The sequence below is a fragment of the Pyrus communis genome, chromosome 13 (assembly GCF_041283825.1).
Source record: "Pyrus communis isolate YQ-2024b chromosome 13, ASM4128382v1, whole genome shotgun sequence".
Classification (NCBI taxonomy): Eukaryota; Viridiplantae; Streptophyta; class Magnoliopsida; order Rosales; family Rosaceae; genus Pyrus; species Pyrus communis.
The window spans coordinates 3287278-3299635 of record NC_142577.1 but is presented as its reverse complement, the minus strand read 5'-3'; the positions used below and the strand labels follow the sequence as shown (position 1 = coordinate 3299635).

The following is a 12358-nucleotide window of genomic DNA, read 5'->3' as shown; positions in this document are numbered from 1 at the left end:
ACCACCTATAGTGGTCTGTACAACAGGCCTGTGCACCTACCTTGAGTCCAAGGTAAGCGTAAGGTGCGGGAGGTGAACATCACGTGAAAGACTGTGCCCTGGCTAATGGTGGGAGCACTAACACCGGGATGCAGGTTTATGAGCTCTCAATGCATCTCAATATAACATGTACAACTCATGGGCAACCAGTACGACAGTGTCAGAATTGCCTAACACATAAATGTAGCCATGCTATAACTCCATTGATTCAATTAATACCATAAACTCACCTGAACTTACCTGGGTGTCCTGCGTTCACTTTTGCACTTCAAAGTATTCACAATAATTATGTGCAGGTAATATACTTATGGATATACCATGATGCAATCTAATACTCAACCATGTCATAGCATTTCCAATTATATACATATATATAATATGGCATAAAATGCATAAGCTGCAACGCCCTACTCTTGAACTATTTATTTTTGGGGATAATCATCAGTGACAAGCCCAACTAGACACTAGTTTAATTAACTATCAATACTTACGTTTCCTTACTTAAATTTCTTGATTCTTCATACATTGATTTATAACCAACATTTAACCACCAACACATAAGGTTAAAACTCACATTTTACACCAATGTCCCTCACATTGTTCAATTCCCCAAACAAAGCTATTCTCAATTATTTAATCTCACTTCTTGTATGGCTGCATCTAACGTCTCGTTAGACTGCCTACGTACCCTAAACAGGGATCAAGCCATTCATAGGTCCGCGCTACGACTCTCTCGCACAAATATCGAGACATCACGAAGTATCATTGCCTGTGACCAAATATCAAATCACGTCTCAGAGTTCTTACCGATAGAATACATAATTTACATAAAACATATCCTCAAAGACCTTCTAGGATAATTTGAGATTCACAACACTGTAAAACTTGATCCGAAAGATCCGCATCTCAAATTTCCAATCCGTAACTTCTCATGATACACAATTTGCTTCTAGAAAATCATACTTAAGTTTCATTACGATCCAACGGTTGGATCTCCGCTAATTTCTAAAACTGATTAGCGATTAACGTTTTATTTTATAAACTTACAAATCCAATTCGGGAAGATCCGTACGTCGGATTCTCAATCCATAAGTTCCAACATTCATCAATTATCACGTACTACAATGTAACAAAGTTTGGTGACGATCCAACAGTCAGATCGTCGATTCAAATAAATACCTATTAACGTATCGTAGAGAATTTAGGTTCCAATGATCAACCTACATTATTCAAATATCAAAACTGAATTCAAGACATTTAACATAGCCTAAAAATAGCATTGGCGGCCCACTGGCCACGCGCTGCCGTGGGTGGCGGTCGGTCGCCCCGACTCGCCAGAAAATCCAACCATTTCTAAAAATTCTCAAAAATTATAGAAATGAAGATCTCAAAGAGTAGAGCAAACTTTATACCTGCAACTAAGGCCAATTTGGACTGGAAAGGCTCCAATTTCATCAAACCCGCTGGAAAACCCTAGAATTTGGGTGTTTTGATTCGTCATCAAATCAACTCCAATGCTTCCACCACTAATTAGGCTTTGTTCCTGACCTCCTGAGGAGTATTTTGATGGCGGTACTTGAAGGGAAACGCTTCACAAATGGTAAATTTTGCCGTGGCAACCGTCGAAACCCCCATGGGTTTGATATCTCAATTCCCCTTAAATTGGGGTTAAAGGAACTGGGTTTTGCATGGAAATGGAAGAGGGAAAGATGATGATTCATTTTCAGGTGGTGGTGAGGTTCGAGTCACCAGAAAAATCGATGGAAAAGGATGGAAATCCACCGCGGGTCACGCGGGTCCGATGGGGAAGAACGTGTCAAGGAGATCCGGCGCATCTCCTCTCCCTCATTTCCCCTCCTTGCTCTCTTCTCTGGTTGGTCCCTCACTTCCCTCCTCTTCCGAATTGGGCAGCAGCCCTTCCCTCCTTCTCCTTTCTTTTTCTACCTGATTCATTTTCTTTCTTTTCTCTCGGCCACACCCGCACACACACATGTGTCTTCAAATTTAGTATACAATAATATAATATTACATAATTAGAATAGTTGTTTCTTCAAAATACCTTCGATTTGTAACTCTATAAAACTTTAACCGTAACTCCGAATTCACTTCTGCTTGCGCTTACGCGTTTGTATCGTTGAGTACTTCAGAAGTACACTAAAAGAATATTCAATACGTCTCACTACACGTTGGTCAATGAAAGTCAAAACCTTCGCCTCTAGGGCATTTTCGTAAATTCACACTTTTAAAATTAAGAAAATTTTAAAGGCAGGGACGGGTTGTCACAAAAAATATGTATTGAAGACTTTTTATTGAGACATTTTGAATAGAAAGCAATATTTTTTTTTTGGGTAAAGTACAAAAAACTACCTCAACTATTGGTGTCACGACACTTTCATACCTCATCTTTTAAAATTGACAATGTCATACCTCATCTTACGAATTTGTGCCAATGTCAAACCTCCGTCAGTTTTTCTGTTAACTTCTCTGTTAAATGCTGACGTGGCCCGACAAATGTCCCACTCACAAATCCAACTAGATTAAAAAATAATTAAATATTCAAAAATTAAAAAAAAAATATATATATATATATATATATATATTAAATCTCTTTCTCTTCTCTCTCCCACCCATTCTTGCCTCTCTCTTCCCAGAAGACCTAAAACCCCTTCCCACCTAACCCCCCCTAGACCCCTTCCCACCCGTCCTCCACCACCCTTTCTCTCCCCTCTCTTTTGCCTCTCTCTCTTTCTCTCCTCTCCACTGTAGTCTCCTTCCTCCCCACTTCTCTCTTTCGCCGTGCCCAGAACCGCCCAAACCCACCTGGATTTTTTCATCTGCCAAACTCTTGCCCATTGACCCGTCCCCCCAAACTCTTGCCCATTGACCCGTGTCCCCCCCACTACCCCCACAGACTTGGACTTTGTCACAAATTAGACTGGTTCCTAGTCCGCGTTCAGGTTGACGCCGTTCTTTTGGGCGTCTAGGTACAGATCGAGGGTGGCAGAGTGAGGGAGGCGGAGTAGTCAAGGAAGATGATGTCGTGGAACGGCGTCGTTGCGATCTCCAGATCAAGGGTGGCGGAGTGAGGGAGGCAGAGTAGTCGAGCAATATTAGGTTCTTCGTTTTGGGGTTTTCGAATTGCGGCAACAATTGCTGTAATGGGAAGGTGGGTTTTGTTCCTCTGGGATCTGGGTCTTCTGGGATGCAAAGAAGAGAGAGAGGCGAGAAAAGGGGGAAGAGAAAGAGAGGATAGTGGAGGATGGGTGGGAAAGGGTTTTAGGCTGCAGAGAAGAAAGAGAGGCAAGAAAGGGTGGAGAGAGAGGAGAAAGTGAGAGAGATTTAATATATATTTTTTTAATTTTTGAATATTTAATTTTTTTTAATCCAACTGGTTTAGTAAGTGGGACACGTGTCGGGCCACATCAGCATTTAACAGAGAAATTAACAGAAAATTTGACAGAGGTCTTACATTGGCACAAATTCGTAAGATGAGGTATGACATTGTCAATTTTAAAAGATGAGGTATGAAAGTGTCGTGACACCAATAGTTGAGGTAATTTTTTGTACTTTACATTTTTTTTTTTAAATATTGATAATAAGGTAATGAGGAATTAGTTAATTAATTTTTTATTTTATTTTATTAAAAAAATATCATTTAATGTGTAGAAGGGGAATGACGAAATTAAATTCCTATATTGTAGGCAATTAGTTGCTAAGTTACCTTATGCCTCTATATAAATGCTTTTAAATTAATGACATGGAAATTAAATAAATAGAAAATTATTGAGGTGGCAATTGATCAAAGCACCTTAATCAAATCTTTAAAAGGGGCAAATATTTAATCTAACAACTATAGAAAAGATGTAGGGCATTCTAATTTTCCCATTTTAATTTGTCATATGAACAAATTTTAATCAATTTGTGATATGAATTTTTTGAAATCATTCACTTGACATCACACTCTTAACTCCATTAACTTTTATAAATTACATAAAATTACCTTAACTATAGGTCGAATCACAATCTTATAATTCATGTTTTGCAATGTCATACATTAACTTATTAATTTGTTGCAATATCATATCTCAACTTATGAATTCGTAGCAATGTCATACAACCGTTAAATTTTTGTTTCAATTTGGTTGTTAAATGTTGACATGGTAAGAGCAGTACCACTCCTTTGGAATAAAAAATTAATTAATTAATAATAAAATTAATTAAAAAATAATTGTCTCCCTCTTTCTCCCTAGAAATCGCTCCCTTCGTCCTCCCTTCACTCCCTTCTCCGTCCCCCTTCTTCCTCCCCTCACTCCCTCCTTCATCCCCCTTCTTCCTCGTCCTCCTTAAACACAGCCACCATCCTCCAAACTTTCTCCGTTGTCGAACCCATTCTTATCCCTAGTCCCTAAACCAACCGTATAGTCTGCTGTCGTAGTGAGATTGATGACGATAAAAGACGCAATCGAATAATTCCAAATCAAGGGTGCAACCGACGAGATCTCTTGCGAAGCTAGAAAAATAATTTGTGGACATGGGTTTTGACACACCCCGACCGAGATCAGGGCATGCTGGCCGTCACGTGGAAGTGACGTAGCCATGTACACAGTGCGAAAGCTAAAAAAAACAGTAATGTAAAAGTACGAATAATTTAAAAACTAGCATACAATAAGTGACAATATGAGTGCTAGCGTAAGTGAAACGCTGAATTCAGAGCATAAAGACTACAGCAGTCCAAAGAAAATGATACGACAAAGTCCACCCGAAGGTGACCTTACACTGGTGAGTATCTGTCAGAAAAGTCGGGACGCCCTCTGGGAAAACCACCGAAACCGCTAAGCTACTAGAACCTGGAGGGGCGCAAAACAAAAGCGTGAGTGGGCAAAAACAAAGCTCTTTGAAAACCAATTCATGAAATATATTCTAACCCCTCGCCGTAAAACCTGTATACTTCCCAGAAAATAAACATATATACGTATGTATAAATATGCTAGTCATGCTCAAATATATGCCATGCCAAAGCCTCATAATGATATGCAAGTGCTCAGGTATAAATCACATCAATAGCATATAATCTGGCAGCCGGAGTCACCTAAAATGACCTGTACGGCTGAATCTAGAGCTCAAATCTCAATCTCAACAACTAAACCTGCCCACGAGTCGGAACCACCTAAAGTGGTCTGTACGACAGGCCTGGGTGTAATACATATAAACGCTCTAGTGCTACGATCACGTGAAGGCTGTGCGAATAATCGCGGGTCACCTACGAGTCGGAACCACCTATAGTGGTCTGTACGACAGGACTGTGCACCTAACTTGGATTCCAAGCTGAGCGTATGGTGCGGGAGGTGAACGACACGTGAAGGACTGTGCCCTACTCTGGGCGGGAGCACTAACACCGGGGGTGCAGGTTATGAGCTCTCTAGGCACCTCTAATCACTATTTAATGTAAATGTTAATCAACGCTTACCTGGCACTTACCTAGGCCTCCGCAGGACCAAACATAAATATGTATATGTATGCCACTACAAATGCATATGATAATGCATAACAATCAAGATATGGTGCATGGCATAAAGCAATTAACCCTTTTTAATTAATTTCTGGGAATATAAATGTATATAGGTATAAACGGAACACCAAAAGCCCACTCACTGGTATGTGGAAGGGTCGTAGCCCCCCTGCCTCGAATGTGCATGCTCGTCCTCGGGATACGTGTCACCTATATGCGAATTAACTATAAAAACGTTAACTTTAAAACACATAACCTTCCGTTCAAAATAACTTCTCATACATTGCTCAAAATGGACAAATGAATATACCAACGTGATCTACACAACCTCAGGATCACAACCATATTTTTAAAATTATTTTTGGACCCCTCACGCGCCCCCACGCGCCAAAATAGGCACGGACCTACGTACCCCCACGCGCGGCCACGTGCCATGCACACTGACGGTGTCCAGTGACGCCGTCAGGAATATTCCGTTAAACTAACGGAATATTCCGTTAAACCTAACCGGATTTCGTCACTACCGTTAGGAATATTCCGTTAAACTTAACAGAATATTCCTGTTTCTTCTCCAGCCTACCCTCGCCGGACTCCGGTCACCGGAAAACCGAGGAAACTTCAAACTCACTATTCTCCTTCGTTTTTCAACCAAATTTCAAGATTCTTGAACCAAAATGACGCTTAGACCTAGGAGAATCACGATAGACTAGTTTTAAGGGCTAAAAACTACGCGATCATACCTGTCCACGAAATCAAAAACCGGCCAACTTCGTACAGGACGATCCCGACGTCCAAATTTGTCCAACGAAGCACTCCTAAGCTTCTTGGGACCTCCCAAAGACATCTACGAGCCTAAAAAGTCCAAAAACAAGCTAGATTAAATTTGCATGAATAGTAATCAAAACTGAGCTCGTGAAATCGACGTGAAAACGTCGGAGTTCCTACCTGAAAATGGTACCACTGGACTCCTCTCAGCCTCACGAGTTCGATGGTGTAGTTGGTTCCCTCGATTTGTGCTGGTTTGGGTGAGTTTGGTGTTTGTCCGTACGTTTATGGTGATAGGAAGGGAGAGAGAGACACGGGAGAGAGAGAGAGAGAGAGTGACAGAAGGTGGTGCAGGTATGGGAGTGTGTGTGTGGCCTAAAGACATGCCAACACAACACAAAAACAACCAAATTACGTATCGAAAACAAACTAGGGGCAAAACGGTCTTTTCACACGTACGTTTCCGATAATTCCGGGACGGGATGTCACAACCTACCCACCTTAATAGAATTTCGTCCCGAAATTCAAAACAACCAAATTACGACCCCTAGTGGCCAAAGAACAATCTAGGATACAAATCTCTCATCCGATCTTCTGTCTCCCACGTCGCTTCCTCGACTGAATGATTCCTCCACAAAACTTTCACTAAACCAACCGTCTTGTTCCTCAGAACCTTCTCCTTCCAATCGATGATCGTCACGGGTTCCTCGTCATACGTCAAATCTGGATTAATTTCCAAAGGTTGCGGGGGTATCACATGAGATGGATCAGCAACATAGTGTCGGAGCATAGACACGTGAAAAACATTATGCACCCTGGCTAGCTTCGGAGGCAACTCCAACCTGTAAGCTACCTCACCAACTCGCTCCGTGACCACGTATGGTCCGATGTACCTGGGACTCAACTTCCCCTTCTTTCCAAACCGCACGACACCTCTCCACGGTGAAAGCTTCAGAAATACCCAATCTCCAACCTCGTACGTTCTGTCCGTAGCGTGCCGATCCGCTAAACTCTTCTGCCTGTCCTGGGCTGCTTTCAGGTTAGACTTGATTACCTGAACGTTCTGAGTAGTCTCCTCAACAATTTCCGGACCCACTAAGACTCTTTCTCCTACCTCTGACCAACACAACGGTGTGCGACAAGCTCTACCATACAATGCCTCAAACGGTGCCATGCCAAGACTCGAATGAAAACTATTATTATAGGCAAATTCCATCAAGTCCAACCGTTGATGCCAAGCATCACCAAACTGCAACACCGAAGTTCGTAACATATCCTCCAAAGTCTGGATAGTCCTCTCAGATTGCCCGTCTGTCTGAGGATGATACGCCGTACTGTAGAGTAGTCTCGTACCCAAAGCTTCCTGGAAAGCCACCCAAAACTTAGATGTGAACCGTGGATCACGATCCGAGACAATACTCACCGGGACACCATGGTATTTCACTACCTTCGAAATGAACAATTCCGCTAATCGGCTCAAGGAATACTTCTCCCTCACTGGAATAAAATGTGCCGATTTAGTGAGTCGATCTACGATCACCCAAATGCCATCAAAACCGTTATGTGTACGCGGAAGCTTGTACACAAAATCCATGGTAATATTTTCCCATTTCCACTCGGGAACGGGAAGCGGCTGCAACAACCCAAACGACTTCTTCCTTTCTGCTTTAGCCTGCTGACAAATGGCACACTTACTTACATACTCGGCTATCTCCCTCTTCATACCCGGCCAATAATAAAATGGTCGAATGGTATGATACATCTTAGTAGCCCCTGGATGCATGGCGTAAGCCGAGATATGTGCTTCATCCAGAATTTCCTTCTTCAAATCCACATCATTTGGCACGAACATTCTTCCCTCTTGCATCAACATGCCATCCGATTCACGTACCCTGAGGTTTCTCCTCTTTCCTTGCTCTCGAGCTTGGATTAGTTCTTGAGTCTGCTCATCAGCTACTTGAGCTGCAAGTACCCGATCAATCAAGATTGGCCTAACTTGAAAATTAGCAAGTAAAGCCACATCTCGATCTTCTGCTTCTAACCTCACTCCCGTAGCACGCAAGTCCGCCAAAAGAGGAATACGGCTTGCATACAACGCATTAATGCGGCCTTGAGACTTCCGACTAAGTGCATCAGCAACTACATTCGCACGACCAGGGTGATAATCAATCGTGCAGTCGTAATCGCTGAGCAACTCCATCCACCTCCGCTGACGAAGATTAAGTTCCTTCTGAGTAAAAAGATATTGGAGACTCTTATGATCAGTAAAGATCCTACATTTCTCGCCGTAAAGGTAATGTCTCCACAACTTCAATGCAAAAATGATAGCAGCCAACTCCAAATCATGAGTAGGGTAATTCAACTCATGGGGTTTTAACTGACACGAAGCATAAGCAATCACCCTACCATGCTGCATCAACACACATCCCAGACCATTCAAGGAAGCATCGCTATAAACCTCGAAATCACCACTATCGTCCGGGAGTGCCAAAACAGGTGCTTGAGTGAGACAATGCTTCAACTGCTGGAAACTCTGTTCACACCTATCATCCCACTCAAATTTAACATCTTTCCTCGTTAGTCTCGTCAATGGTAAGGCAATAACCGAGAAATCCTTATCAAATCTCCGATAATACCCCGCCAAACCAAGGAAACTCCTCACCTCGGTGACGGTTCGCAGTTGCTCCCAATTCTCCATCGCTGCGACCTTCTGAGGGTCAACCAGAATACCCTGAGCAGAAATAACGTGCCCCAGAAACGCTACTTGGTCTAGCCAAAACTGGCACTTGCTAAACTTAGCATATAATTGATGTTCCCTCAACCTTTTCAGCACCAAAGTAAGATGTCGAACATGCTCCGCCTTCGACTTAGAATACACCAGAATATCATCGATAAAAACAATGACGAACCTATCCAAGTAAGGCTGGAACACCCGATTCATTAAATCCATAAAAGCTGCTGGTGCATTCGTTAACCCAAATGGCATAACTAGAAACTCGTAATGACCATAACGAGTCCTGAACGCCGTCTTAGGAACGTCATCCCTATTAATCTTCAACTGATAGTATCCAGACCTCAAGTCAATCTTAGAGAACACACAAGCACCTCTAAGCTGATCGAACAAATCATCGATACGTGGCAACGGATAACGGTTTTTAATCGTCACCCGATTCAATTGCCTGTAATCAATACACAGCCTCAAAGTTCCATCTTTCTTCCTCACAAACAAAACTGGAGCTCCCCACGGAGAAGTACTAGGCTGAATAAAACCCTTATCCACTAATTCCTGCAGCTGCACCTTCAATTCCCTTAATTCAGCAGGTGCCATACGATAAGGAGTCAAAGAAATAGGATTAGTACCTGGAAGCAACTCAATAGCGAACTCCAAATCACGATCTGGTGGTAACCCAGGCAAATCCTCGGGGAAAACATCTGGAAAGTGTCGGACAACCCTCACGTCCTCAACACTGCTAGGAGGAGCTTCCTTCAACGCCACATGGGCTAAGTACCCCTGACAACCTTTAGACAACAACTTTTTCGCTCGCAAAGCCGAAATAACGCCATGTCTCACCCCACTCTGCTTACCCACGAAAGTAACCACAGGTAGTCCAGGACGGCGAAACGTAACTATTTTCCCATAACAATCAATATTGGCACGATTGGGGTGCAACCAATCCGCGCCCAAAATCACATCGAAATCAACAATATCTAACGGGATAAGATCAGCTGGCATAACAACACCCTCAACTATCACTGGACACCCTGGGTACACACGATCTACAATACATCTCTCCCCTCTAGGCATAGCGAACTCTAAATCGAACCCTAGAGGTGTGGGGCGAGGTTGCGTCACTTGAGCAAATGTATGAGAAATCACAGAATGTGTAGCTCCGCAATCAATTAAGACTCTAGCAAAATAACCAAGAATATTTAATGTACCCATGATCAGATCCGGGTTGTTCTGAGCATCCTGCAGAGAAATGTTGTGAATACGCCCCTGGCCCTGCTGCCGTCCGCCACGACCTCTGCTTGCCTGAGTACCGCGGCCCTGCGTACCACGCCCCTGACTGGGCTGACCGGTCTGTCTCGAAGACCCTGCACTGCTAGTAGCAATCTTTCCTGGCTGAAACTGTCCTCCCTGATACCATTGAGAACCGCCGGCTGGGGTTGGAGGATATGGCATATAGCCGCCCGAATACTGAGGGTAACCACCCTGGGAAAAGGGGTCCTGAGGATACTGATACTGTCCCGGGGCATATGGAACAACATCACCCTGGTAGTGGTAGGCACCACCTCTACCTGCCTGTCCATAACTACCTGGACCCTGAATCTGCTGGATAGGGGCAGGTGGTGGCAGGAAAGTCTGTTGCGGTCTCTGCTGCTGACCCTGGGGGCATTGCGCGGCTCGATGTCCCATCTGCCCGCAAGTAAAACAACCACTACTGCCCCGCCTACACTCGCCAGTGTGCCGATTATTACACCTTCGGCAAAATGGGGCCCTACCTCGGCCACTATAACCCTGTCTCTGGCCTCGAGCGCCACCAGTAAATCTACCTCCTCGTCCCTGGCCAGTAACACTGAAACCACCACTAGAAGAGCTAGAGCTATTACCACCCCTCTTGAAGTTTTGAGTCTGACAAGGCCCGAGCGATGCTTGACCTTTACCTTTGTCGTCTTTCTTCTGATTACCATTCTTCTCATTCTCATCACTCTCGCTCGTCATGTTCTCAGAGTCCTCAACTCTCAGCAAAACCTCGTAGAACTCCTGATAAGTATCACAATGTGTGGAAGTCGACATCGAACGCCACTTCTTCTTAGTGCCGATGCGAAAACGACGAAGCATCTCTGCTGGATTACCAGCAATCTCAGGGTGGTAGCGAGACAAGTCGGTGAACTTCCGATAGTACTCGTTCGCAGTCATCTTCCGTTGTTTCAACTCAGTGAATTCCTGTTTCTTGCGATCGATGTACTCAGGGGGCACAAATCTCCTCTTAAATAACCTAATGAAAACATTCCAGTCAGTCTTCTCGGCTGGAGTCAAACTACGAAGCTCCTGTTCCCACCAGGATGCAGACTCCGTACCCAGAAACCATGAGGTCGTCTCGACCCACCTCTCAACAGGAAGATTCCCCTGATTGTTCAACACTCGGAAAGTCTTCTCAATATGCTCTAACCAACGTTCTGCGCCCTCGTGCCCCTCGTGACCGTAGAACTTATCCAATTTCAGATTGTACATAGTCTCCAGAGGAATCCTCTAGGGAGGGCGGAGAGCTGACTGGATAGCGGTAGCAATAGCTTCCCCCATCTGAGTGATATCGGGGAAACTAGACTCATCGGAGCGACGTGGTTCCCGACGAGGCGGCATAATTCTGACAGAAGGCACCAAAACCATTAGAATACTCACACAGACACAGGACTGCCAAACCTAGGCTCTGATACCAAACTGACACACCCCGACCGAGATCAGGGCATGCTGGCCGTCACTTGGAAGTGACGTAGCCATGTACACAGTGCGGAAGCTAAAAAAAACAGTAATGTAAAAGTACGAATAATTTAAAAACTAGCATACAATAAGTGACAATATGAGTGCTAGCGTAAGTGAAACGCTGAATTCAGAGCATAAAGACTACAGCAGTCCAAAGAAAATGATACGACAAAGTCCACCCGAAGGTGACCTTACACTGGTGAGTATCTGTCAGAAAAGCCGGGACGCCCTCTGGGAAAACCACCGAAACCGCTAAGCTACTAGAACCTGGAGGGGTGCAAAACAAAAGCGTGAATGGGCAAAAACAAAGCTCTTTGAAAACCAATTCATAAAATATATTCTAACCCCTCGCCGTAAAACCTGTATACTTCCCAGAAAATAAACATATATACGTATGTATAAATATGCTAGTCATGCTCAAAGATATGCCATGCCAAAGCCTCATAATGATATGCAAGTGCTCAGGTATAAATCACATCAATAGCATATAATCTGGCAGCCGGAGTCACCTAAAGTGACCTGTACGGCTGAATCTAGAGCTCAAATCTCAATCTCAACAA

General features: G+C 43.8%; 1 protein-coding gene across 1 annotated transcript; it reads right to left on the bottom strand.

Moving 5' to 3' along the window:
• Window positions 1-748: 748 nt before the first annotated feature.
• On the bottom strand, window positions 749-11549 carry LOC148691598 (uncharacterized). The gene is made up of 4 exons (XM_088683354.1): window positions 10253-11549; window positions 9419-10060; window positions 8205-8881; window positions 749-808 (listed from the first exon to the last, which is right to left on the bottom strand). Exons 1-4 carry the CDS (start codon window positions 11547-11549, stop codon window positions 749-751), a joined length of 2676 nt encoding a protein of 891 aa, XP_088539480.1.
• Window positions 11550-12358: the final 809 nt, after the last annotated feature.

Bases quoted from the DNA above. Each gene is read 5' to 3' on its own strand.
- LOC148691598 (XM_088683354.1), bottom strand. From the start codon at position 11,549: ATGTACAATCTGAAATTGGATAAGTTCTACGGTCACGAGGGGCACGAG. The intron at 10,061-10,252 runs GTACATTAAATA...GTCCAGTGATAG, and splicing joins CAACCCGGATCTGATCATGG to TTGAGGGTGTTGTTATGCCA. The intron at 8,882-9,418 runs GTGCTTGTGTGT...TAACGAGGAAAG, and splicing joins TTTGTTCGATCAGCTTAGAG to ATGTTAAATTTGAGTGGGAT.